We start from the raw sequence: 27475 nt of genomic DNA, 5'->3' as shown, positions 1-27475 counted from the left end.
TCACTTCTTGCTCTTACCTGTCCCGCCGTCCACCCGGCACCGCGCGCGCGGGCAGGAGCCGGAACAGCCCCGCTGCCACCCGGGGAGATGCGCGGGAGGCTGGCGGAGACGCCGGCTGCCACCAAGCCCACCACCGACCCACTTCTCCAGCACCGATAGCCAAAGAGAGCGGCCAGGCCAAGAAGCCCAGCCTTCTGGTGCCCCCCGTGAGGCCGTTTTGTTTGTTTTTTCATTTTCCTTTTTTTTTTCTTGCTCTCTCGGAGGATGAGAGGCGCGCGGAGCCGGAGGTAGACGAGGCTGCGGAGCCGCGTGTGCGCAGGGCACAGATCCACCCAGGTGGGGACCCCGGTGCCCCCCGGCTTCACCCCGCTCCCCCCGGACCCAGCAGCAAACCAGAACCCAAATCCCTGAGAGAGCAGAGCCTCAGCGGGGCAGGAGCCGGCCGAGAAGGGAGCAGCGTCCCCAGGGCTGCGAGCTGAAGCGGGGGGGTGCAAGTCGCTTATGCAAAGACTGGGGAGTAATTAATTCCTTATTTATTGCCGACACCCGGCACTCGCCCAACGGACCCAGCTCCCTCCGGAGAAGGAAGCGGCGTGTTGGGGCACCATGGCTTTCTCCCAGGTGCAGTGCCTGGACGACAGCCACGTCAACTGGAGGTCCAGCGAGTCCAAGCCTGAGTTTTTCTACAGCGAGGAGCAGCGCCTGGCCCTGGAGGCGCTGGCCTCCCGCGGCCCCGACGCTTTCTACGAGGTCCTGAAGAAGGAGAACATCAGGGACTTCCTCTCCGAGCTGGAGCTCAAGAAGATCCTGGACACCCTCGAGACCTACGACCCCGGCTCCGAGTACATCCCGCGCCACGGCAGCAGCACCGGGGAGAGCGAGGGCGATGGGGACAGCCAAGGGGACGAGCAGGGGGTGGCCCCGTCCCTGGAGTACTGGCCGCAGAGGTCCGACCGCTCCATCCCCCAGCTGGACCTCGGCTGGCCCGAGACCATCGCCTACCGCGGGGTGACCCGCGCCACCGTCTACATGCAGCCGCCCATCGAGGGGCAGGCGCACATCAAGGAGGTGGTGCGCAAGATGATCTGCCAGGCTCAGAAGGTGAGGTGCGCCCTGGGGACCGGGTTGGGATCTGCCCCGGGCTGTCCTGCTTAGCCAGGTGGTCCCGTCCTCTGCCCAAAGCCGAGGCATCGGGGTCAGTTGTTTGGGTTTTTTCCACGTTCGGTCAGAATAACTGATATTTAGGGATCAGGTTTCGCTGAAGACGATGCTGTTGGTCCGATCTGATGCACCCCAGGAGCAAAATAATTCTTTCCATAGCCACTGCGGCAGCTTTGCTCGTCCCAGGGTCCCCATGGGGAGAACTGCAGGGTGGTAAAAAGGGTCGAGGTGGTTCCCAGCTCCGAGCCCACGGTCCTGGCCACCCCACGATCCTTGTTCCCAGAGCACGGTGCCAACGCTCACAGCAACACTCAGGATCTGGAGGAGCTGAGCTCAGCCCCGGGGCAAAGCAGCGACAGGCACCGGTCTCACAGCTGCACGTATGCGAGGGTCGAGGCTGGCTGGCGAGTGCCACGTGGCTCCATGGTGGCCTCATCTGGGCTTTAGGAGAAAATGTGATGTGCAGGACAAGCCCCAGGAGATGCCAAGGGGAAGCAAAGCCCCTTTTTGGGGTGGGCTTTCGGTTGAGACCCGTCCTGCCCGTGGCAGCAAACCAAGGAGCAGAGATTTGGGGTGGATGAGCAATGGGGTCAGGCTGGTGGCACGGGCAGGAGGACAAGAGAAGAAGGTGGTGGCGTGCCTTGAAGGCCAGCAGTGCTGGGCAGAGGACCCTGGTGCCCCCCAATGACCCGGTCCCAGCTGGGTGACATTTTCCCCACTGGAAGGGCTTTGCAGTGAGCTGCATCCCTTCTGTAGGGGAGGGCAGGGCTGAAGCCTCGTCAAGCTTCGTGCGTGTAGGATGGAGGAGGAAGAGACCTCCCCCATCACAAACAATGTCTCATCTCCGGGTCTTTCCAGCTGCCTCTGCCCCAGCTTTGCCAGCTCCTGCCCGGTTTTGCTTGCTCACTGCTTCCCCCACGCCAGCAGCAGCTCCTGAGTCACGCCTGCCTCCCTCCTCCTGCACGGCTGAGTCAGGCTCTGCCCCCGGCACCGTCCCCACCTCCCCTGGGAGCATCTCCAGGCTGCAGGGACGTGGCCCTGGCTGCTCTTGGCACCGTCCCCGCGGCGCCAGGCTCTGTCTCCCGGTGGGATGGGGGCTGGGGACACCGGTGGTGGCATGCAGGAGCTGGTGGCTGCTCCCTCAGCAGTGCTGGCTGCCCGGGTGTGCAGGGGGGAGATGTGGGATCACAGACAGGGGAGGAATCCTCCAGGACAGAAAATATGGTACGGCAGATAAAGAGGAGCCTGGACAGCCAAGAAACACAAGTGATAGCCCTGCCACAAATGGGTTGAGCTTCAGAGGCTTGAGCAAGTCCTCACCTTGCCTACAGCCCCCAGGAGATGCAGAGATGAGCACAAGCTTTGAGCCTGCTGTCTGCAGGGTCCGAGCAGAGCAGGAGCTCTGGGGTTTGGCAAACGGGGCTCCTCCAAGCCTCCCACCCCACATATGGGGTGGCTGAACCTGGGGGCTTGGTGCTGAGCCCTGGTGACCGCTGTCGTAGGCGCTCCTGGGCACCCCGAGACTTCAGCTGAGGCTGGTGGTCCATGGAGGTGAGAGGGTTCGGCTGAGGAAGCCAGGAGCAGGCATGGAGAGGGTCCAGCTGCCACCCTGGCAGCTGGCACAGAGGTTGGCCACGCACCCCTTGGGTCGGGTATCACCTCCCCGAGGAGGTCCCTTGGTACCGGTCACCGGTGGAGATGTTTGGCCACCACGCAGGCTGCGCTCGCACAGCAGAGAGGCAGAAGGTGCCAGGAGAGCCAAGGAAAGTCCAGAGCCCACGCAAGCATCGCTGGCACCGGGCAGCCTCCTGGCAGCTCAGAGCCCAGCTGAGGGAGCCGGGATGCGAGGCCGCTTTGATGGGGAGGACGAGCCCATTTGTGTGCAGGAACAAAGCCAAGCGCCGCCGAGTTCAGAGCCTTGGCTTTATTCTGCAAAGAGGCAAATCCAGGCGAGCTGGAGCAGGGGATGCAAATGATCTCCTCCTCGCTGTGGGAAGAAAAGGGTGAGCAGAGAGGCAGGATCCTGCTGCCACGGCCGCGCTCTCACAGCAAATCCCCGGGTCTGTGGCCAGGCACCCCGACGGAGAGCTCCCCTGGGTCTGCCCCGGCACGGCCAGCACCCTCAGTGCAAGGCTCCGGTGGCTGCACAGCTCACGGGACTGCTGGGGAGGAAGGTCTGCCTCCTCTCCTCTTCCTCGCTAGATTTTGGCTTGCTCTGACCAGAAACCAGACCAGGCTGAAAACACCATCCTCGGCTAAACACCGCCGGAGACACCGGCGAGCCTGACCTCTCCGCTCCGGAGGTTCCCGGTTGGGATTGTGGTGATTTAATTACCCTCAGCAACTTCCAGCGAAGGTTGGGAGGCCCTATTAATTACTGTTTACAAAACCTTCTGCCATTCCTGGATGAAAGGGTCGACAGGGGAGAGCAATTATTAATGTTACTTGTCCCACCTCTCCCTCTTCCCAATGCGCTTCCTCTAATTGTGCGTTGGTGCCTGCCTAATTTATTAAATACCCACGTGGGGCACCCCAAAAGTTATTATCTGATGATTCAGAGTGACTTAATAAAGAGCTGCAATTTCCTCTATAAAACATGATCCTGCAGTTTGCGCGCTCATCAAAGCAGCTCAGAAGGACCCAGCATCACCTGCCCTGCGTCCCAGGCCATGCGGTGCTCGGGGTACCGGCAGCAGATCTTGGTGGCTCTGGGAGCCCAGAGAGGAGAGCATCCAACGATGGATCCAGGGCCTGTCTCCTCTTCTCCCTCTGGATGAATGGCAAAGAGATGGGAAATCTTCCTGGGATGATGCAGTAAGGGATTTGGGAAGAGCTGCTGCTGTCCTGCTGCTGGGGATTCCCGCAGCCGCCTTCCCCTGGTACCCAGCATTGGTACCGGGCCCTGCACCAGGAGAGGGCACAGGATGAGGGCTGGCAGGCTGCGAGCACAGGAGGGCAGCTGGATGCAGGGATCGAAGGGAATGGCACGGGATGGTGCTGCTCCGGAGCACTCAGACCTCTGTTCTCTACAGATTACATCCTGCGCCTGGGCTTGGCCCTAACCCAGCCGATTCCAAGCAAGGAACAAGCACGGGCAGCCCAGGAGCAGATTTCACCCTTGGGGTCCCTGGATGGTCACAGCATGGGGAGCGTGGCTAGGGCTGGCCATGTCCTGCTGGCCCATTTTGCGCCCGGGCAGTGCCTTGGCACGCTGGCCTGGCATCCCGGTGACAAAGCCAGGCCAAGCCTGTCCTGCAGGCAAGACACAGCTGAGGGCAGCAGAGGCACCGAGCGGTGATGGGAGGCACCAGCCCAGCAGGAGGAATTGTGCTGAACGTGTGGGCACGCACCGAGGGCCTGCCCAGGGCAGGTGTCCCTGCTCGCCGTCCCCAGCAGGAGCAGCGATGGGACGTGGGGACATCACCACACCCTGCACGGCACCGTCCTGCCTGCAGGGCATCAACCACAGGAGGAAGATGGCACTTTCCTCCAAAATGAGGGCCAGACCCAACTTCTCCTGGAGAAAACACCTGAGCACAGCAGAAGGAGCCGAGGTGGCCGGGGTGGCACCGCTGGTGGCCCAGACTGGGGAGGGGGCGCACGGCCTCGCTGCTCACCCCGCCGCAGAGGAAGGGACGAGCCAGCAGTGTCACAACGCACAATTCTCCTCCTAATTAGAGCTCTCCGCCTCCTGTGGCACACAACTAATTAAAAGGCAGCTCGGCGCTTTGAGAAGCCCAGACTGGACGTGCCTGAGTGCGCAAGCACCCGCTCCCTTCCCTCCTGAGCAAGCAGCGTCTCGGGGTCCCCTCGTGTCACCCCACGGGGTGCCTGTTCCCGTGCCACCAGAGCCCTCCAGGAGCAAACCCCAGCTGCCCCGATGCAGGGCACCTCCAGGGGGGTCCCATATGGTCACAGCCACCCCGAGCAGGAGGAGGCACACACGGCTGCAGGGCCATCACCACCCTGTCCTGCACCACCCCGCATTGTCACAGCCGATGCCATCGTCAAGAAGAAAGGACCCGTGGGCGTGGAGCGGACTTTGGTGCCCGCAGAGGCATTCCCAGAAGAAGCGCAGCGCGTCCCACTGATGCATCTCCACATCACGTGTGGGACTCGCCCTGGCCACGGCAGCAGACGCCCAGGGTACAAAGGCAGCTCCGGCTTTCAGGGGATGGTGACGCTGCCTGTGCCGAACCAAGCTGCTGGCTTAACCCAGGTGCTGTCATCCCAGCTCCGATTTTGCACAGCCCAGGAGGTTTGGGGGGGCTGGTATGGCCGGAGCACCCCAGCACCCGATGGGCTCCTGGCCACAGGAGCACCAGAGCTAGGAGTTATGGACAAGCAGCACCCGATCCCAAAGCCCTGCCCAGCATCACACCCAACCTCAAACCACAGCACGCTCCCAAAAATCAACAGCAAGGATCTGAAACAGCAGCTGGGAGCTGCGCACAGCCAGCGACTTTTGAGCAACCTCATCAGCGCGCAAACAGGCCAGTCCTAAGGGTACCACGAGCCACTTCGGCTCCTGAACGCACCTCAGGGGTGTCTGGATACTTCCTACCGGTCTCAGAGCCACTTTCAGATATTTTTGAACCATTTCTCTCCATACAAGCACACATCAGATCCCCAGAGACAGCAGGAACCCTGGAGCGCACAGGACCTTGTCCCACATACCATGCCCTCAGACAGACAGACGTGCTTGCTGCATCAGGGGTTTCACCTCTGGGAACCTTCTCTATCAGAAAATAGGGCTGAAGCCTCTGGTGCTTGTTAAAGCCTTGCCAATAGGAACGTTCCCTTCACCCCTTACCCCTGATGTATTCTTACAAACACTTCACACTGCGTGCCGTTACCAGAGGGGTTTGGTGCCAGCGGAGGGATGGGATTTGGGACTTTTGCTCTTCAATCCTGGGCTGGCCGCTGCTCAGCTCCTTACAGCCCATGGGGAAAACCCCACTGCCGTAGGAGCAGCTTTGGGGCAGAAACAGCTCCGGCTGCATGGGGATGTAGCACCTCCTGGCTTCGGTGCCAAAGACATTAGGACTTAATCCCAGCCTCCAGGGAGCGAGGGAGGTGCTTTGGCTCTCACGGAGGGGTTGGATGTGCAGCCCGGACTCATCTCTTTTCTCTTCTCTGCAGGTCATCGCAGTGGTCATGGACATGTTCACCGACGTAGACATCTTCAAGGACCTCCTGGACGCGGGTTTCAAGAGGAAGGTCGGCGTCTACATCATTTTGGATGAGACCAATGTCAAGCACTTCCTGCAGATGTGCGAGCGAGCGCAGATGCACGCGGGACACTTGAAGGTAAGGGGGGGCCTTGGTGTCAGGAGCCTCTCCACCTCTGGGCTCTGGGGTGATGTGCAGGGGACTGGGACAAACCCGCCTCCAGCTGCAGCTTGTGGGGCTGAAAACCAAGGGGTGAATTCGTGCGATTCCTGCTGAAAGCTCTCCAAGAACTCCCAAAGAGCTCTTCTTGACCCATGCTGCAGCCCTGAGGCAGTGCCAGACGAGCTAAATCCATTTATCCCATAGCTGATGCCCAAATCCAACAGCAACAGCAAGGAGGGGAATGGTGGAGAGATGAGTATGTGGATTTCCATCCATGTCCCACCACCACGGCTGCACATCCCCAGGGTGCCCGTGGTGCCCTGTGCATGCAGGGTAGACACAGGGTGTTGCAAAGCACAGGGACGAGCCCGCGAGCTCAGCTCCTGCTGCCAAATCAGCCAGCAAGAGGCAGGATGCCGCGCCAGGGCTGGATCCGTGCCGTCGCCAGCCCCATCCTGCTCCTGCCCTGGGGACAGGACCAGCAGGAGCAACCACCAGCTGGTTCTCTCGCTTTCGGGCCTTCCCGCAAGTCGGAGGCTGGAATTAAAAAACGAGACTTTCCCCTTTCCCGGGGCCTCCGCCCCAGCGCGGGGCCGGGAGCGGAGCAGGGAGGCGCCCACGCCACCCGCGCCCCGGCGCCTGCCCGGGATGCTCTCAGCGGGCGGCACGACGCCGGCCCCGGCTGGCAGCGGCACCGCGCACGCTGCGGTCGCCCAGCCCCAGAGGCACCAGCGCCTGATTTTGCTCCTGTGCACGAGTCCCGCTGGGAAATTTGGAAGATGGAGCAGCACGGGGAACGTCTGGAAGCGCAGGGCTCAGTCCCCTGGCCCCAAGTGCCCCAAATCCCTGCGCCAGGAGCAGGATGGGGCCACAACACGAAGCACAGCTGAGCCGATTGCTCGGGCACGAGGTTTAGCTTTGCACAGACCCCCCCTGTACACACCATGTCGTGGCTCAATGAGCAGAGCAAGAAGACAGTGATGCTGTGCACAAGATGTGACAAGATGGGGATTATGTTTTAACCCAGATCACGGGTAGCACCCTGCAAGAGCTTGCAGGGAAACTCACGGCATGGCACGCATGCTCTGTGCTGTAAAGAAAACAACCCAGCACCGTGCTCTGCCAAGGCAGAGGCAGAGGAAGGGGCAGAGAAGCGGTTCCTTCAGTGCTGAGGGGACGCCTGCCCCAGCTGCCCCCATCCCCGGGTGCCCAGGCACTGCAGCACCCCGCAGTTTCACTTTGGGGCTGGCAAACACCCGTAGGCACCGGGCGCCGTGCCCACAGCTGGGCACAGAGGTTGTGCTTCCTCGCCTGACGTCAGCCGGCCGCACGGCGCAGGGTGCCAAATGGCTCGCGGGGAGGCCCCTGCCTGGGCAAGCTCTCTCCAAATTTTCCCCACGGTGAAGGCAAACAGCGGGCTGAGCAGGAACATGCAGGAGCCACGTAAGCCAGCATGAGCTAGGCTGGAGCGGGGCCGTGATGCTGCGTGAGCTTGGGGACCCGTGCCCAAGGGAGGGGACACCGCAGTGGCACTCACAGGCTGGCCCAGCCTTGCACCGTCCCCATCCAACAGGCCTGGTGGCTCCACTTAATTGCTGCTCGGGACAATTAACGCAGCCACAGCTGAGCTTCCCTGGGCTTTTACCCGCGTCCAGGCTCCCCGGAGAGGCCGGTCTCCTCCAGCCTGCCTCCGCTCCCAGACCAGAAAAGCCAGCGCTGACGCACGCCGGGTTGTTCATGCATTCGCAGCCTGCTGGCAGGACTGGAAAAGCAGGAGAACATCTGCAGAGCTCGGCAAATGTCTCGAAGTTGTGACTCGCCACACACCGCTCGTTGCAACCAGCTTGCTGAAGCGGCGCTCGGCAGGGCAAGGAGGCTGTGAGGAAACTAGGGCAGTGGCTGGGAGCTGCTGCGTAAGCCAGGAGATGCTAACGAGATGAACGTCGTTATCTCGGTGCCTTCTGCGCTTTGCAATTAGCGAGCCAGCTTGGGCAAGGCAACCGCTTCGTTGAGCAAGGGCAGGTGGTTGGGGCATGATTCAGCCCCGCCGCGCAGCACCTCTCCGGCTCGGCAGCCGGGCGCACGCTTGTTCCCCCCCCCCCTTTTTTTGGGGAAGAGATTAAATAAACAGATCTTACCCAACTGCAGCGAGGGGGAGGTGAAGGCAGTCGGCACCCTGCTGCCGGGGAGCTTTGTTCCCCTGGGTGTTACCCAAGAAAAACCCAGGCTGCTTCATGCCTTGGTGCACAGATTTGGCGGAGAGCGAGAGAGGGAGAGGGAGAGGTCGGCGCCGCGGGGATGCTGGCGGTGGGCAGAGGTCCCAGCGAGCACTTGTTTGGGTGCAGCGTCACTGCTGCAGTGCTATCAGCAGCCCCACGAGCAGGAACAGGCATTGCCTCGGCGTGTTCCCCCCATTCCCATCCCCACAAAAGCCACGGGAATCCCCTGGGCACAGCGATCCGAAGGGCACCAGCTGCCAGCCACCAGGTAAAAATGCCAAAGCTCAACAACAAAAGCAACAAGAACAAAAATAAAAATCAAATCACCAGAAATACCCAAACTTTGCCACTCAGCACGCACAATTTCCCCGAAACCTGGTCAGGAATTCCTTAGCTTTTGCACCACGCTGCAAACAGCTTCCAATCACTGTCCCTCCTGCTGGGAGGAAGGAGAGAGGAGAGCCCGGGGAAGCAGCTGAGGAAGGCTCCAGGTGGGGAGGAATTTTTTTGGGGAGGGAGGGAAGAAATACTTTCATTGCTTTTTTTGTTTTTAGTCTTTAAAAAAACAGAAGATCTAAGGGCATGACCTAATGCTGACACAGTGCCTTTAGCAACATCCCAGCAGAACGGGAGGAATGAGGGCGCTTTCCTTAAAAAATGTTTTCTCCACACCCAAGGGAGCCCCCTCTGCTGTTTGCTGTGAATGACGCTGTCTGCTCAGCTGCAAAAATGTTTCGTGTCCCTCGGTGTTGAAGGAAAATCACTGAGGCAGCAGAGGGATGGGAGAGCAGCACGGTGCTGGCAGAGCTGGGGACACCCAGCTCCCGGCTGCCTGCGTGGGGTCCCTGTGGGTGCACATCCCTACATTTCCTTTCCCAATGCTATAAAGATGCTGCCCCACTGTTTTTCCCCACCCACCCCTAAAAACCAGGGCGAGACGCTTGGATTTAGGCACGGAGCAGACCCAAGGGGAATCCCCAGGCAGAGGACAGCGATCCCACTGCCATCGGGTCCACGCGCACCGTGCCAGGGCCGGCACCATCCCCTACAAACACCTGCAAGCCCCACGGGGGGAGGAGGGCAAGAATCACCTCTTCCACGGTGGCATTTGCATAGATGGCAGGGGATGGAAAGAGCTCGGCAGCATTAGCACACGCTGCTCACCCGCAGTCGTGGGCAGAGCTGGGTTCAAGAGGTAGCAAACACGGTCGGGTGCACGGGGAAAGCAGGAAATTCTTGATGCCAGGTCTCTGGTTCAGCGCGTGGCCCTGGGCGAGTTATTTTATCTCTCCATCGCTGAGGTCTGCGAGCAGACCGTGAAGAGCCTTTCCCACTGCTCGGCGGGGTTGTGAAATGGAAGCGGGGGCCGAATGCTGCTCTGAAAGTCGGGTGGCTCGGTGTGGGGCCGGAGCGAGCATGGGGATGGACACCCCTCCTGGTCTCACCCACTCCCGGCCCCGCTCACGGCCCTGCCTTTTGCTTTGCAGAACCTGCGGGTCCGCAGCACGGGGGGGACGGAGTTCTTCACGCGCTCGGCCACCAAGTTCAAGGGGGCTCTGGCCCAGAAGTTCATGTTCGTGGATGGAGACCGGGCCATGTGCGGATCCTACAGGTAACCGGCGGCGTCTCCTCCTGCCCACCCCGCAGAGGCTTTGCCAAAGCTCCAAGAGGGACCTGCGTGGTCCAAGCCCCAGTCCCTGTCCCAGGCTTGTTCCCCCCACCTAACCAAGGGCACTCGGCGCTGGAGCAGGACCCGAGGGTCCCCACCAGCCCGTGGCCAGGACTTGGGCACCCCGTGGGGTCGGTGGGTGCACCGGGTGCTGCTGCCAGCAGACACAGTGATGGGAACACGTGGCACCGAACGTGGGGAGGGACAAATTCCAAGCCACGGCCAGCACCAGCACTCACACTGACCCCAGATTTTCCTGTTAAACATTTACAACCTGAAGCGTTTTACGGTTTGTCCCAACAAAATCTTGTTTTGGTAGAAATAGGTCATTTTTCAGCTCTATGGGACAAATTTCATAAACGTGAAAATGAGGCATTTGCTGCTTTCTGGCCAGAACAAAACACAAACCTGTTCACAAATCCCTTTCCTTGACTAACCTAATTTGAAAAAGAAAAAGTGGACAACCCTAAAGCAAGAAGGCAACTGACCCACACCAAATACCTTTAATTTTCATTTCAAGTCCCAGTGAGCTCAAGACTCCAGGCTTTCATTCCCATCTGGGATGGGAGCTTCTTTTCAACCTCATCAATATTATTTTTTATAGCAAGACCGTGTCCTTCCTCGCCCTGTTAAATCCCCCAGGGAAGAGCCGTGTTATTTACGCTCAGAGTTTCCAACACTTTTCCTTTCCAGCTTCACCTGGTCAGCAGCGCGGACGGACCGAAACGTCATCACAGTGCTGTCGGGCCAAGTGGTGGAGGCGTTCGATAAGCAGTTCCAGGAGCTGTACCTCATGTCCAAGGGTGTGAGCCTCAAATCCATCTCCATGGGCCAGGAGCCCGAACCCGAGCCCGTAACGCTGCCCTCCGTCGTGCCGGTGACCCCGGCCAACGCTGTGGTGAAGAAGCTGATAAACCCCAAATACGCCTTGGTGAAGGCCAAGAGCGCGGACCAGATCAGCAAGACTTCCTCCGAGAACCAGGACAAAAACCAGAAGACGGACAACAAGGGCAAAGCCCTGCCCGAGGGCCAGCCAGGAGACCGGCACGGCGAGGCGGCTGACCTCTCCCTGCTCATCCACCCCGGCCTCCTCAACCTGGAGAAAGCCAACATGTTCGACTACCTGCCCACCTGGGTGGAGCCCGACCCCGAGCCCGGGAGCGAAGTCTTGGGTTACATCAACATCATCGACCCCAAGATAAAGAACGTGAAGCTCTCGCAGATGAACCGCATCAAAGTCTGCGACGTCTCCCAGGCCAGCGCGCAGCACCGGCAGATGCTGAAGCTCAGGGAGCTGGAGGCCAAGAAGAATTCAGACCAAGAGCCACCCCCGGTGTCCCCCTGTCCCAGACAGACCCCGCAGGTCCCTGCAGAAGCTCCTGTGGTGCCCAGCCCCATTGAAGGCAGCAGCTGGGTGATGAGTCAAGGGGGGATGTCGGCCGCTCCGCCGCTCAGCCACCGCTTGAAGCCACCCGAGGAGACACCCGAAGAAGCCAAGCCCCCGGTTCCAAAGCCAAGGACCATCCCTGCTGGAAACCTGGTGACCAAAACCATCGTGCCCTGTGACAGCAGTGCTGTCCCCGACGGGGACACGCAGCCACCACCAGCCAACCCCACGGCTGCAAGGCAGGAACCGAAGGAGAACCCCAACAGGGCCTCACCGGAGAGCTGCCGTCCCCCTCCGGCAGCGGGACCCCAGGAGGACAGAGGGCCACCCTGCGCCCACAACGGGCTGGGGGAAGAGGAAGAGGAGGAGGAGGAGGAGTACATAACCCTGAGCGACCAGGAGAGCTACTCCAGCAGCTCCGCCGACCACAGCTACCGCCGCTCCAACGCCTCCTCCATCTCCGACGAGTACTTCGAGGTGAGGGACCGCTACGGGCCCCTCCGGCGAACCAACTCGGACGTCACCCACAACGGGGAGTTCCTGCCCGTGCAGAGGAAGCTCAGCGACCCCCACATCAGCCGGGGCACCTTCCTCAGCCCGCTGGGGAGCCTCCCGTCCCTGAAGCACGTGCGCGCGGAGGACGCGGCCAAGCGGAGGAGCAACGCGGTGGAGATCAGGTGTGTGCTGCCCCGCGCCATCCTGGACGGCAACAGCTCCTATCCGACCAGCGCCGCACAGGTAGGATGCTCAGCCGTGACCTTCTCACTGTGTGTCCCCATCCCAGAGGCTGTTTGTCCCAGGGGAGGCTGGTTTTGGTGCCAGATCCCGCGTGCGGAGGTCACGCTCCCCGTGCAGGGGAGCATCATCCCCTTTTACCACCACCCAAGAGGTGCTGGTGGCTGGGGAGATGGTGGCCACGCCACAGCCCCCTGGGTATCCAAGAGTGCAGAGGGGAGGATTTGGGGGATTAAATAGAAATCCCATGACACAGGCTGTGCCCTGAGCCACACGGCCCCATCCTATCACCCACTAGCGGCGGCACCGTGCCCAGCCAGGGACAGGCTGTGCGTGCAGGCGTGTCCCTCTCCGGCTTGTTTTCTGGCTCCTCACACAGTGATTAGCATCAAAGCATGGCGCTCGGACACGTAATTAGGCGGAGCAGTGCAGCAGGGGCCACCTGAGTGATCAGAGCACGGAGCGATGCCACCAGCTGCTCCCCGAGCTGCCGGGCACGCGGTGTCCGCTGGGCAGGCACGGGGAGCGCGGGGACAGCCCCCCCAGCACATGTCACCCAAGGCACTGATGCCACCCGTGTGGCCCCAGCTGAGCCACCAGGTCCCAGCTAATCTGTGTTTACGGGGAATTAACCGAATTAGTCCAGAGTCCGCCCGCCACTCCCTGCCCCAGCCTGGGCTCAGAGCAGGGCTTTGCTTCAGCGCTTGACCTCCCCGCGGAGCTGAGCCCTCGCTGCACGGCTCCTGCAGGAATTTGTCCCGGGCTCCTCATGGAAGGTAATTGAGGTCCTGTAATGGCTGGGAGAGCGAGTGCTCAGCTAATGGAAGCGTGCAGAGGGTAGTTTATCCCGTGTGTAATGACAAAAACCCAAACAGCCCTGGGTTAACGCTGGAGAAACCTCTAATCTGAGGTGAGGTCAGAGCAGCACCAGCACAAGAAGGCGCACAGATGGGTCCCAGCAAGAGCTTTCCTAGAAAATTCTGCAGCTCTCCACCTGAAATCATCCTTCTCCAAATACACACCTGGATGCTGAGGAGAGTGGCCACCGGGCACACACGTCCCCCCATGCCCCTCTCCAACCCCTTGGTCTGGCACACCAGAGACCCCCAAAAAATCCCCAGCGCCCCGCTCCCATCCCTCACGCACCCGTTTGCTCAGCTCCTGCAGCTCCGGGTCCTTACCTGGGTACAGGACCCTGCTGATCATCCCCGGCATGATGATGATGAACAGGGGCAGCATCTTCAGGTAGCTGGCCAGGATGGAGCCGGCCTTGGCGTGGCTCAGGCTCTTGGCAGAGAGCGACCGCTGGACGATGACCTGTGGGGAGGCAGGGGCACGGCTGAGCCCCCACCAAGCATCCCCCTCCCCGCCAAACCCCTCCAATGTCTCCCCAAAAAAGTGCCCGTCTGCTCTCCTCCCAGCTCAGCTCCATAGAAATGCTGATAATAAGAGGGCTCGGGCTCTCCCCAGGGATGAACTCAGCACCCAGCAGGATTTGGCTGCTCCTGTGCAGTCAGGAGGGACCAGCACCAGGTTGGGGAGCTGGGGAAGGCATCATTTAATGCCTCCAAGAGCCAGAGAACGCCAGGAGCTGCAGGAGACACCTGCACCATGTCGGGCACGTGGTGCTCAAGGAGGGAGAGGAGCTGGATCCCCCGTAACCTACCCACCTGAGAACATCTCAGCCCACACGAGGACCCCACTTTGTTCTAAGCACTGATTTTAACCAGTCTAACATAAAAAACTCCTTTCTAACCCGGCACTAACTGCTTCAGTGCAACCCTCCTGGCCAAAATGACCACAGCGTGGGTGCAGAGGTCGCTGGGGTGCCCACCCCAACCACTGGGGTGATGCCAGCAGCACCACGGGGGCACGAGGCATCCTGCACGGCCGGCTCTGCGGCTCCAGCCTGGCCATCGGCTCCTGCCAGATGGGATTTTGCCCCGGTACATCTGCACAGGGCGCTGTTCCACCCCCGGACTGCAGCACCAACATGCCCAGAGACAAGGATCTGGTGACCACAGCCATGTGCTGAGACCTTGCCCTGGCCAGCGTTGGGATGAACGGTGCTCGGAGCCCTTCTCTCCCAGCCCAGGGCCACCCAACGCAGTGCACCCTCGCCTCCTCGCCTACCTCCCTCTCTCCCAGCCCCCCCAAACTCCCCTCTCACCTCGGTCTGGGTTTTGGGGGCTGCTGGGCACAAAGGCAGCACTTTGGTGATGAACATGGGTTCTGCTGGGAATGGAGACCCAGGTCTCAGGGGCATTGCTGTGGTTGGGGAGAGCCCCAGGGTGCCCGAGCAAGGCACTGCAGCTGCCCTTAAAATGCTGCCTCGCCACCAGGGCGCAGGAATTTCCTAGCCCTACCACATACCGGGCACTCAAAACCTTAAATCGTCGGGGGAGACCTTCCCCAGACAGTGAGACACCACGGGAGTAACGAGCTGTCACCAGCCTCAGGAGGATTTGGGCATGGGTCTTGGGCACCCAGCAGCCCAGGGACTCATCCATGAGGACCAATTTCAGGGCACCCAAGCGTAAAGGGGTGTCCATCCAGGGGACCGGTGTCCTTACAGCAACCACAGGTCATTTTTTTTCTCTTTTTTTCTGCCCTTTAACAAACAGGGGACGCACATCTACCGCTACCTCCCCAGGAACCCTGCGGGCAGAGAGCAAGGCAAGGAGGTCTCCTGCTCCCCACCGTGCGAGAAACCCCTGGGGGCCGGCAAGTACAGAGGGGACGGAGCCGAGCCCAAAAAGACCATTGCGGGCAGCCAGCCCTACTGGCAGAGCAAAGCCTTCAGCCCCAGCAAGCCGGCACGGCCCAGCCACCTCTCGCCCAGCAAGCCCAGGGTGGCTGGCAAACCCCTGACCTCCCTGCCAGAAATCCAGAAGGCAGCCGAGGAGCTGAGGACGCCCCTCGGCATCCCGCTCTCCAAGCTCTCCCAGTCCAAGCACCTCAAGAACAAGGTGGTGGCAGCGCCGGGTGCCCCCAGTGACTCCAAAAAGAAGCCCCCCGAGCCCACCAGCCAGAAGGAGCAGTAGGGGAAGCCACGGGTGGACGCGCTGCGACTCGGGGCAGGGGAATAGCGTTTCCATTTACCTGGTCGGTGCACCAGTACCACGCGGCCATGATAGACAGCCCGAACGTCATCCCAGTCCAGGGCAGATCTCCAGAGACTGGGTCTCGGAAGAGGTGCATGGCATCCGCTCGGGGCAGGTGGCAGGTCGTGTTGGGCACAATTTTGGACGGCACGGCTCTTAAGTAAGCCTCCTCCAGGTTGGGGTAGCCTCCGATCTCATTAAAAGCTGGAAGGCATCATCAGGGGAGGCTGGTTAGAGCCCGTCAAAACCCGCTCGCCTCCGAGCTGAGCTGACAAAACCCGCTCGAGGACTCGTTATTGAGAACTGCTGCCCCTCCTGGCCCCCTTCCCACCGAGGGAAGGCTCGCAATCGTATTTTATTCTAGTTATTTAAGAGACTCTTCTACCATTTTGCACAGCAGGTCCCGCGGCGGGCTGCCCTCCCTCACGAGGGTGGGTGACCCACATCCCGGGACAAAGGCTCCTCAAGGGACCCACCTCTTTTGACTTCGTACTGTAAAAGCAACCTGTTATTAAAGCACCCCGGTCCCGAAGCACAGGAAACTCACCTAGGACTATTAAAATTGAAAATTAGCCAGCCTTTGCTTTGACTCGCTGCGGCTCAAGGTGCCTTGGCACAAGCGTCTGGCCAAGCACTTTCTTCCCCTCCGAGCACTCCCCAGCTCCCCCCTCCACCCTTAAGCCTTCAAGCTTGAAGTCCAACCGAACAGAAAAGTCCCTTTTCACTGCGTTCTTCCTAGGAAACAGGATCTTTAGCCTGAGCACTGCTCAGGATTACGTGCCAGGAGCAAGCCCCAGCAAGCTCACCCCCGAGCCCTGCGCAGCTGCCTTGGCGCTCCTCCTGCCCTGGGCTCTCCGTGCTCCCCCCACCACCATCTCCCCACTCTGGATGAGCCCTGCTTGCCCCCCCCCTCTGCCAGCAGTAGGATTTGGGAGCCAGCAGCATGGCTTTTTGGAGGAGGGAGGGTTGGGAGGCACCCACCTTGCTCCCCCTGCCACCCACGCAGCACCCTGGAGGGGGTGAGCGGGTGGGTGGGCGCGCTGGCACCCTGCACCCACGGTGGCTGCTCATGCTTGGGAGAGGAGGGGGGACCCCAGAACCATGTGGGGCTCACGGAGGGGGCATTGTACAGCTCCCTCTGGTGAGGAGTCAGGCTGGGGGGCGAGGAAGGGGCTTCACCAAGGGCTGGAGAAGGTCCCAGCACCAACTGGGGGCTGCTTGTGGAGAGCAAGGCTCTGTGCTCAGACTTGGTTTGGGTGCTGGGAGGAGGAATCCCTTTGCTTTACCACTCGGAGACACAGCTCGGGCTCCAAGCAAGGCCCAGAGCATCCCTGGGTGGCTCCCCCCAGGTCCAGCATCCCCACACCCCTCCCAGCCACAGGCAGTGCCCAGCAATTCCCCATTTCCAATATTCCCTCCCCGCTCCCCTATCCAAGGGCAGCACCCGCTGCAGAACTCTTGCTTCCAGCACCAACCCGCAGCCCTGACCCCATCCCCATGACCCAAGACTTTTGGGGTGCTTGGAAAGGGGCATCACACCCCTCAGCCCCCTTTGCAAGCCACCCCTCCCGGTATCTCACAAGGAGGGAGCATTTGCAAACCGCTTCTGCTCTTGTGCAAGCAGAGCTGGCGCCTCTCCAGCGCGTGGTTTATCCAGGCACCGGCTACTCCCAAGCTTTGCATGGGCGTTGGGCACCAACAAAGGGCCTCTCCAGAGGCAGAGGCTGAGTGCTGAAAGCAGAGATTCGCGCCCGGGGGTGCGGACCTGCTCCCTTTCCAAAAGGTGTCAGGAGGCAAGTCGCAACACCTACGCCTGCTCACACGGAAGGAGCAGGGCGAGGAAGCCGGGGCAGCGAGAAGGCAGCCTGCAGACGCAGGGATCCTGCCCGTGTGCTCTGCCAGGAGCAGGGGCCCTGTGGTCAGCGCCAAGTGGACATGCTGAGGGCTGTGGGACGGTGCTGGAGATGAGCAGAGCCACCACCAGCACAGCCACATCTGTCCCCAGGCCCTCGGTGGTCGGTGACCCCCTCTGTCCATGCCCACACATGAAAGCACACCCAGGAGCATCCACACACCCTGTGCTGTCCTCCCTGGGGAAATCTGAGCCCAGGTAGCAGCAACCCAGAGCCGTCACAGGCTAACAGGCGAGCAGCAGCAGCTCTGGCACCGTTGTCACGACCTAAAGAGTCAAACAGGGCACAATCACGGAGAGCATCCTTTATTGGCATCCCTGATGGACCGACCACCTTCGAGGCTCTGGGCTCTCCCACCACCAAGGAAGGAGCTGCGTGGCCAGCAGCCTGCCTGTTTGATCCCCCGGATCAGTGACTCTCCCAAACACCACCCCCCCTGCGCACACACCTCGCCGTGCCGAGCAGGTTGGCGCATCTCGAAACAGCTCAGCCGTGCGGTGGCCGCGGGGCATTTTCCAGGCCATGCCTGCCTGCCTGCCCTCCTCCTCCCGCTCTGCCGCCTCGCAGCCAGCCAAGAGCACAAGACAAAAGCCTCGGAGAAGCTCCCGGGCAATTAGAGAGCTTCAGACAACCATCAGCAACATCCAAGCACCTCGTCTGACGCGGGCTGCGGCCGCGGTGCCGAGCTGTTTGGGCAGCTCCCCTGCCTGGCACGGGTCCCCGCTCCTGCTGGGGTGGTTGCTGTTATCGGTGCTTCTCTGGGAAGGAGAGAACCGTCCTCTTCAAACCCCGAGCTGGGACCTAACCCAGCCAGCTCTTACCTCTCACGGCCAGCACGATGGCTCCGAGGACCATGATGAGGGTCTGCAGCGTGTCGGTGTAGATGACAGCCGCCAGCCCCCCTGCAAGGAGCAAGGCACAGCTCTGTCAGCACCCCTGGGGCTCGGCTCAGCCGTGCAGCCCCAATAAAGCCACCCACACACGCCTGGATCCGCCTTGGCCCCTCCAGCACCGCAGCGATGGGGCTGTGGCCCCTGGGGAGCAGGGGAGGGCGGCCAGGGGACGCAGCTCCACGTCCCCACACAGCTGGGAGGGCGCAGGACGGCCCCAGCCCCCCGTCCTTTGGGTGTTAGGGCTCACACTCAGGACACCCCTCCATCACCCATCCCACTTCTCCTTAATGCTGCCTCCTTGGCATGCCCCTCAGCTCTTTCCCCCAATCCTTTAATTTTTCCAGCACGTGATGTTTTTTGGGGTCCCCTTCTCCACCCAGCCCATGGTATTTCTCCCTTCCCATCCCAAGTTCCCCACCAGTTCGCACTGCAAACCCGGGGCTCATTCACCTAGCCAGAAAGCAACAATCACCAGGCAAAAAAAAACGCACCAAGAAGTAGCGGGCCCGTGGAAAATGGGTCAGAATCTGAACCCGTTTCAACCCAAATCCCTGATTCATTCACATCCAGGCAGCTCCGGGCTCTGCCCTGCCCCAGCCGTGCCTGGGATCCTCGGGGATGTGTTTGGGATCGGGGTGAGGCGGGGAGCACACCCTCTGCCTGGGCGCACACCGGGGCGCCGTGCTGCACAACGAGCCTCGTGGGCAGGAAAAAGGCAACGTGGGATTTGCTTCAAACCGAGGTCTTGCAAAACGCAGCGCGTTTCGGATCTAATTATTCTGCCGTTTCCCATTCTGATGGCTGGGACGAGATAGCGAGGGAGAATTTATCGCCAGGCGTCTCCTCGGGAGCTCCCAGGGAAGGGAACGTCCCGGCTGCAATAAAGGATGAAATAATCTCCTGGCGAGGATAAACGGTCCCGCAGCCCAGGAGTGGGACTGCAAGCCAGGAAAATTCACGGTATCCTTCTCCATCTCCAAGCTGTCATCGCCCTAGATCACAGAGGAGAGGTACCAAATGATCCTGATCCCCACGGGGAGGCAGGAATTTCGGGCAGCAAGTTGCACTGCAGGCAGGGCGGGTGGGAAGGAAGTGAGTTAGGCAAAGGGCTCGCAGATCTGAGGTGCTGCAGGAATGGCCCTGTAATAGGAGAGGCCCTGATTACAAATCGGTGCACACACAAGAAAGCACTTAGCCATGAGACGGAGGAGGAGCGAGTTATTGCAAAAGAAAAGCTGTAATGACAAAGGAGAGCTCCCGCCTTGAGTCACTGCCCGCGCTGACGCTCAGGAGGGATGCACAAACACCAGCTGGGGAGGACTGGGGATGGGAACCCCATGGCCTGAGCTTAAAACCCTATAAATCCCAAAGAACTACGGAAAAAATAAAACCAAAGATGATGGAGTGAGGGCAGCAGAGGCCGAGCAGCCTACCTGCGATGGTGTAGAGCCCCGTGACCAGCAGCATCAGGACGGTGCAGAGGTAGAGGTTCCAGCCCAGGCAGACGTGCACGAACAGGGCCCCCGAGTACAGGTCGGTCTGTGCGGGGACAGAGGCTGTAAGAGGCAGCATGCTCGCGGCCACGCACGGCCAGCTCCATCCTGGGGGCACCAGGAGGCAGCCCAGTCTGTAACTGGGCCCAACTGGGTGAGGGCAGAAGGACACAAGAACCAGCAACATCTCGGGTGCTGTTGCATCCCTTGGGAGCGCACGTGGGCAGCCCCCAAATGGAGAGCAGGAACCCCAAAACTGAGAGCAGGAAGCCCAGCACTGCCTGAGCCTTGCCTCCTGGTTTTTCAGCTGGGGAAACTGAGGCACAGGCAATGGCAGAAGCTGATTTTGGTCCCAAGTGACCAGGACCTGAGCCCAGGGGTCCTGCACCCCAGTATGGACCAGTGTAAAAGGATCTTCCAACACGTCAATGGGTGCTGCCATGAGGGACGTGCTCCTGTGCTTGCCTTCCCCATTGCAGCTCCCCTTGCAAAGCCCCCAGAAGAGGCTCTGGGTTTCTGCTTGGCCAAAAAGGACAAACTGTAGTGCCCAAAAAACCACCACAGCAGCTCCTGCGCCCACATCACGTCCCCCATCACTGCTGTGGGACAGGAGGACCCCGAGCCACCACCACGCCTCAATCCATGGCCAAGACCCAGCAATCCCCAGCACTGGGCTGGGAAATTGTCAGAAAAACCTCGTTCGGAGGAGGAAATGGGGCAGGAAGAGGCAGGATGAGCTAAGTGCACACTGCAGCAGCTCCACGCCCTCGCCCGGAGCTGTGCCTGCTCCCCGCAGCCAACACACCAGCCCTGATCTGACATCTGTCTTCACGTCCGTCCCAAAAACCACCCCGAGCAGCGAGGCTTTCCTGCCCCATCACGCGGGAGCAGCCGTGCAGGATGAGCTGCATCCCGCACGGCAGCTCCTGCCCCAGCTCTGCCCTCTCCCAAATGCTCCCAAATCAGAGCACGGGGACACGAAGGTCAGTGGGTAGCACACGTCCAGCTTCAGCACGGTATGAGAGCCTTTTCCCTAGCAGGTGAGCTCACACGGGCAGGATTAATCTCAAATAAATCCCAAATTGAGCCAGCCAGGAAAGCACTTGAGCCTGAGGATCCCAGTTCAGGGACTGGTCCTGACACCAGCACAGACATCCCAAGGGAGATGCTGCGTGCCCCAGCTGCCCTCGAGCTTGGCCACGTCTTCGGGGGAGCCCTCAGCAGTCCCAAAAGGCGATTCACCCCATAAAGGTCCTGCTGGAGAGGAACCAGCTCAGCAGCAACCACAGAGCAGCTCCCCGTTGATATCTGCCTGGCCACCACAAACACCCCACGGCACCACCGAGCAGCCCTACAAGGCAACAACCAAGCCAAGTCAGCACCATGCTGAAGCTACAAGGCCCAAAAACCCCAGGAGAATGCCCTCAGCCATCCCTCAACGCAACAAGAAGAGAGAACCCAAAAATTTTGGAGCCTCCCCAGCACCGTGCTAGGCCAGCACCCTCGGTGCCCCATGGAGCTCGCCATCCCCTGCCTGCCCGCTCCTTCCCCAAAGCCTCAGCCCGGGAAAAGGCATTTCATAACCCCTTCTCCGGGCTTTCTCAACGCTTAAGCATTTTTGCAGTCGTCTGCAAATGAGTCTAATCCTTCGCTATGAGGAAGCAGAAGGTGTCTCCACCTCCCTTCCTCCTAATTCTGCTACGGTGGGAGAAAAATAAAAGCGCATGTGACCGAGTGGTTAATAAGACACCCCGAATACAAAAACAAGCTAATTAAATCCAGGCATGACCTATTCATAAAACAAGTCCTTTCAACTGTAAAAGGGGAGCAGAAGCCTTTGAAGTCAGGCCTCGTAATCCGGCGAGATCCCTGCCTCCACCGCTGACCTCACTTGGGAACCCGTTCTTACCCAACGCCATCGGTGCCTTCCCAAGGAGCTTGGCTTTAACAGCTGGCAAAGCCAGAACCCGGGCAGAACGAGTTGCCCAGGCTCCAGAAAAGTCTCCGGGGGCTCTCTGCCAAAGCCAGGACATTTGTGCAAATCCTCACGTGTTCCTAGCTAGGGGGGACGCGATCTCTCAGCAGGGTTTTGGGCTGCCCGGCCAAATCCTTGCATATTGCTAGCCAGGGGGGATGTGATCTTTCGGCAAGGTTTTGGGCTGCCCTGCCACGAAACGTTGAGGGTTGGGGACCAAAATGTTGAGGGTTGGGGACCAGAAAATGTAAAATGCCCTCAGAGGAGAGATGGACGCGTCCCCTGCCCATGGAAGAGCCACCAGAGCAGCGGCGATGCCCAGAAGAAGGGGGAGAGGAGATCCATGAGTAAACCCAGCACCCGCAGGGAAAGGTGGCCCCAGAGGGGACCAGAGGAAGCCCCAGCCAGGTGGCCACGCTGACACATTGCCCTGAGCCTCAGACCTTCCTCCCAGGCTCCCTGGGGAGAGGATTCGGGGCTGGTTTGGCCACGCACGGTGCCAACGCCCCGCGCACTGCTGGAAGCGCCCCGTGTTTGGGCAGATTCACCCTGAGCCGAGCTGGAAGCCACGATAATCCCCGTGCAAGGCCCGATTCCTCTTCTGTTGGATCCTGCGTGACTCAGAGGTGACAGAAAACCCAACAGCCCGAAGAAGGTGCAGAAAAGGCTGAGAAAGGGCATGGGCAGAGCCGCTGGGCAGCGGCTGTGGTCACCTGGAGAGACTCGAAGATGAGCAGCCCTCAAATTAGATTTCTTTTTTAAATTCAGAGCAGCAAGAGCGAAAAAAAAACACCAGAAATCCCACCCCAACCTCTCCCTGCAGGCACCAGCAGGGATTCGCTTGGCTCCCAGTGCCCAGCACAGCATCTCCCTCGAGCTCCTCCCTGTGCCCACAGGAGCAGGGACCGGACCTCTCCCGGGCAGCACAGGGGATGAATAAGTGACAACACGTTCCTGGGCATCAGGACGACCAGGGAATAACCAACGTGTCATTGCCAAACCTGTGAACCAGGCTGATGCTCCGGGAGCTGCCACCCATCGCACGTGGGGAGCAGCAGCCAAACCTGGGCAGCTCCAGCTCCAGATTTATTTTTTTTTTGGGGGGTGAGGGGGGAAATCCAGGTGGCAGCTGCACCGACAGAGTCACCAGCACCGCTTCTGCAGGCTGCGGCCACGCTCAAAGCCCTGCAGCAGCAGGAACAGAGCAGGCGAGGAGCGCACAAATTGCAATAAATGAAGGGAAACGGCAGCACGGCGAGGCGCAGCTGCGGGCAGGGAGCGCCGCTGCGTGGGGATCCCCGCTCCCTCCCGGCCCTCCTTCCCGCAGCCAGCCCCATGCAAAAGCAGCGCTGGTTTATTTTTCGTTTGCAACCACGCCTATGCAAAAAGCACATTTTTTTCTGCGACCCATGCAAAAAAGCGTTTTTTTTTCCTGCAACCATCCCCATGCAAAAATAACCTTTTTTTTTTCGACCATCCCCATGCAAAAAGCACGGTGACTTGGTGACTTTTTTTTTTATTATTATTATTATTTGTTTTTGCAGCCACCCCATGCAAAAAGCACCTTTTACAGCCATCCCCCTGCAGACACCCCAGGGGCGGTGCAGGGTTGCTCCCTCCAGGAGTTTTCTCCTCGGGTTTGGGATCATTTCGGAGCTGTTTGCTCTCAGAGCACCTCCAGCCCCAGGGCTCTGTGCCCTGCTCTGTCCCGGTGCCACCAGCGCTTTGCCCTTTCCTTGGGGAAACTTCCCCTGCTTCCCAAGAGGGCAGAAGGGGTAGGAGAGGAGCTGGGGCTGCACACCATGAATGAGGCCAAAATGGGGTGAAAATACTCCTGGGAGTATTTTCCTGAACATGCCCTGGGAGTCAGGCACTTTCCACGCATGCTTGGGCCATCCAATAGGTGCACAACGGCTCCTTGCTGCCTCAAATCCCGCATTTTGGGGATCCTGAGAGCCAGCCACAAATCCATCAGGGTCCCCCCTCCTGCAGCAGCTCCAAAACCCCAAACTTTTTGCTGGGTGGAAATTCATCGCGGGGGCGACTTACAGAGATTTTGGTGAAGATGGAGAGCAGGAGCGACAGGCCCGAGAGGTACACGCGGATCCTCTCGCCTCCAAACCTCCGCTGCAGGTACTCGGGCATCGTGACGATCTGCGGAGGGGAGGGAGCGCTGCCTGCCCTGTCCTGATGGGCGCAGGGCAGCGTCACCGGGGCGGATTTTGGGGAGGACAACGGTGGCACCGCAGCCCCACATACCCCAGCTGAGATGTAGATGGGAACGAAGACCCAGGCCAGCGCCAGCAGGGCATACGTCGCCTGTCGGGAAGGAAGCAGCGGCACAGGCAGGGGGCACACACCTGAAACAGCCTCAGCTCCCCTCCGAGGCACCTTTCTGTCTCCAAACGGCCTCAAACAGCGGGTATATAAGGCCACGGCACAGCCTGCAGCATCCCAAAAACGAGCACCCTGCTAGCATTGGGCAACCCAAATGCCACACTTTTGCTGCGGGACCCAAGGACTTTGGAAGTGGCACATGGCACAGCAGGGAATTGGTGACCCATTTGGCCATTCCCCTCATCAGGGGGCAGGCAGGGGCAGGAGGGGGAGGCTCTGCCCTGAAACACCCTTCCCCCTGTGTGCAAAAACTTGAGTTGACCCCAAATTCAGTGTGCACGCGCTGGGCATGATGTGGAGAAGCCAAATTGGCAGCATTGTGCTCGTAGCCCCTGCGTGACTCCTCCCAGGCCACCAGTCTCGGCACGAAGCTGCTGTGACATCGGCCGTGCTGCTTTGTGGCTCGAGAAACTCACGTTTTTGGGTACCACAACGCGTTTCTTACGTTCCACTCGAAGCCGGTGACAGCGATTCCCCCCGCAGCACCCGTCCCGGCCAGCCCGATGAAGAGCCCCGAGCCCTCGCTGCTGGCGAACAGAGAGGCTCCGATCTGCGGGCGAGAGCAGGATTCCCCTGCAGCCACGGGGACACGGGCACAGCAGGCAGGAAAATCCCTCAGCACCTCCACAAGGAGGTCCCCGCCACCAGCCCTCCCTTGCGCCCAGCTCCCCTCGGCAGCCCCGGTTGGGTTTGGGGTGGAATCGCTGGGTTTTGGGAGGACGAGGAGCAGCCACGTGTACAGTGGTGGCACCGCGCCCTGCCTGGAGGTGGCCCTGTGCAAGCTGCCAGCCGGTGATGCAGGAAGACCTACAACCAGTTTGTCAAGGAGATGCTGAAATAAGGGCAGGAAACAAAGAAATGGGGGAGTTGAGGCAGCCACGGCTCCCTTGGAGCACGGAGCCCCGCAGGAGGAGGTGCACGGGCTGGGGACGTGGGGGCAGGCAGCGGAGCACAGGGTGGTGAAGGGGGAATTTGGTGGGAAGGGGAACGGTGCCGGACATCCCCGGTGCCCAGGACAAGACTCGGGGGGGGGCTCTACTTACTGGCCACCACGCCATGTCCCGGCCAGCAAGGAAATAGCCACTGACAGTGTTCCTGTTCACCCTGCACGAAGACTGCGAGGAGAAGAGATGAGCACAGCCCTTCCCCTGCGCGCCCAGACACCGAGAACCCAAGAACCAAGTCTGCCAGACGAGAAGCCGAGAGACGGGAGACTGGATAATTAATGGGAGCTCGGCAGCTCAAGGCTAATTACAGCGAGTGGCAGCTGCACCCCAAATACCTGGAGCCACGAAGAGCAAAGGAGGCACCCCCCGAGAGGATGTGCCCGTCCTGCCTCCATCCCCAGACGGGGAGGTTTTGTGGGGCCCAGCCTTGGCCACGAGCAAACGCAGCACAATAGGGCAAAAGACACAACAAATGCAAACGACAACTGGAAAGTAACAAGAGGCTTGCAAAAAGATGCCAGGAAGAAAAGCCAGCCCTTAAAAATGGTTTGAAAAAGAACGTTCGTGCTTCTGAACGGTTACAGGAGAAAGCGGAAAGCGAAGAACGCTCTTACCCATATCCCCACCGCGATGTTTAAGGAGAAATAAACCACTACGACGACGAGATCGGCAACGCTGAACTGCTGCGAGGGGGCGAAGGAGCCGGCGGTGGAGTTGCCCTCCATCCCTCCTCTGCTGCCTCCCTCATCCCAGGCAAAGCCTCCCCCAGGCGCTCACTGAATCAGTAACTCGTTAGCCGCTTGGGGGAATTTATCATTAATCCAGGCAGCACCGAGAGTTTCGCTTCCAACACTTCCAAAGATGTTTGAGGGCCATCGCTCGTTGTGGGAGCCTCAATTCTTTCCCTTTTTTTTCCCCCGTTTTTGCATATATTTTAAGGAAGCCACAGGCTGCTCCTACAGTGGGCATTTATTGCACTTCTCCGGTGCGGTTTCTGAGGGCTTTCAGCAGCCCTTTTGCAGCAGTGCTTGGTGTTGAGACATTGCTGGACAAGAAACTATCGCAGCTTCTTTCCCCTCTAGCCAATTATTCTCATGAAACCTGTAGGAATTCCAAGTCTTAGCAGCTGTTCCTCTTCTCATAGTTTAGGACTTGATCAAAAGTTCCAGCAGGCACACGGGGACTGCACAACCTGTGCCTCGTTAGTAAAGGAAGCTTTAGGATCAATTTTAGGACAAGTGTTATACATTTTAGATTTTTTTTTTTTTTTGAGTTTAATAGAAATTGTTTGCAGCTTTACAAATTACCTTAGCGTAAACGTTTGTTAACATTGCCCTTTATAAGCTGCAAACCAAACCCCAATATTTTTCTTGCAGATGCTACCGATCTGGAAAGAATTTGCATTATCTCCCGACTAGTCAATTACTGTACAAAAAGCAGGTTTTTTTCACGTTCTCTTGAAGGATCCCAGTGAAACACCTCTAAGAATAGCTCGCATTTCTGGTGATCCGGCATTTTTGCCTCTGAGAAAAGCACACAGAGATTGGGTAACCCTGCAGGACCACGCTGTACTGCAAGAGTCCATAAAAACACGAGTGAAGTCACACGCGCTTTGCTCCCTTCCAGCCACCCCGCGAGGAAAGCCAAAGGTCCAGCGATCCCGTCTTATGACCACGATAGTTTCAAAGTCTTTAATCCTAATCAATACAATTTTACTGCGCTGAGTTAGCCCAAGGTGGGGGGTTTATGTGCTAAATCGGTGATCGAGCACAGTTGTGGAGCCTCAGCAAGCCAGCCAAGGCTGACCAGCAGAAATGCTCGTGGGGATGAAGCCAGTCTCCAAAATTCAGCTTGAAACAATGAAATAATACTTTAAAGTTTCCCTGTGTTCAGTAATCGGACTGTTTTCTGCACTGGATGCTTGGCTCACTCGCCAACTCCCCAACTACATGGCACAAGGATTCATTCAGAAAGCACGCACCAGGTAACGTGCACACCACTGAGATGGATCGAGGGATTTCTCCTCTCTGAAACCATCTCCAACGGCCCCACCTGTGGGTTTGCACCTTTGTGGGAAGGATTAAAGTCCTCCCTCACTGCTCTGCTGGAATTCAGCCTGCATTAACACTTTCAAAGTACACACAAGTGTTAATGTGTCAGCCTGGTGCATCTGCTAACACCACGGAACTGTTCAGTAACCTACCGTAAGTAAAGTATAACCAGGCACAGCCTTGCATTTTGACATTTT

General features: G+C 59.5%; 2 protein-coding genes across 2 annotated transcripts in view; one reads left to right on the top strand and one right to left on the bottom strand.

The window, feature by feature from the left end:
• The window catches only part of SLC5A10 (solute carrier family 5 member 10), a 34219-nt gene extending 8219 nt beyond the window's left edge, over positions 1-26000 (bottom strand). The window contains exons 1-9 of the mRNA XM_068699259.1: positions 25842-26000; positions 25324-25395; positions 24726-24830; positions 24143-24202; positions 23933-24037; positions 19849-19954; positions 18344-18424; positions 15608-15813; positions 13687-13822 (exon numbers count right to left, since the gene is read on the bottom strand). Of these exons, the coding sequence (XP_068555360.1) occupies positions 13687-13822; positions 15608-15813; positions 18344-18424; positions 19849-19954; positions 23933-24037; positions 24143-24202; positions 24726-24830; positions 25324-25395; positions 25842-25952 (982 nt within the window). The 5' untranslated portion in view covers positions 25953-26000. The remainder of the gene's footprint in view (positions 1-13686; positions 13823-15607; positions 15814-18343; positions 18425-19848; positions 19955-23932; positions 24038-24142; positions 24203-24725; positions 24831-25323; positions 25396-25841) is intronic.
• On the top strand, positions 4-16185 carry FAM83G (family with sequence similarity 83 member G). Its single transcript, XM_068699258.1, has 5 exons — positions 4-1101; positions 6304-6471; positions 10202-10326; positions 11077-12508; positions 15130-16185. The coding sequence occupies exons 1-5, from the start codon at positions 607-609 to the stop codon at positions 15547-15549; spliced, it is 2640 nt and encodes an 879-aa protein (XP_068555359.1). The 5' UTR covers positions 4-606; the 3' UTR covers positions 15550-16185.
• Positions 26001-27475: the final 1475 nt, after the last annotated feature.

The sequence above is a fragment of the Anas acuta genome, chromosome 15 (assembly GCF_963932015.1).
Source record: "Anas acuta chromosome 15, bAnaAcu1.1, whole genome shotgun sequence".
In the NCBI taxonomy this organism is placed as follows: Eukaryota; Metazoa; Chordata; class Aves; order Anseriformes; family Anatidae; genus Anas; species Anas acuta.
The sequence above is the reverse complement of the archived record's forward strand: the minus strand, read 5'-3'. Positions and strand labels throughout refer to the sequence as shown.

Bases quoted from the DNA above. Each gene is read 5' to 3' on its own strand.
- FAM83G (XM_068699258.1), top strand. From the start codon at position 607: ATGGCTTTCTCCCAGGTGCAGTGCCTGGACGACAGCCACGTCAACTGG. The intron at 1,102-6,303 runs GTGAGGTGCGCC...TCTTCTCTGCAG, and splicing joins TGATCTGCCAGGCTCAGAAG to GTCATCGCAGTGGTCATGGA. The intron at 10,327-11,076 runs GTAACCGGCGGC...TTTCCTTTCCAG, and splicing joins GCCATGTGCGGATCCTACAG to CTTCACCTGGTCAGCAGCGC.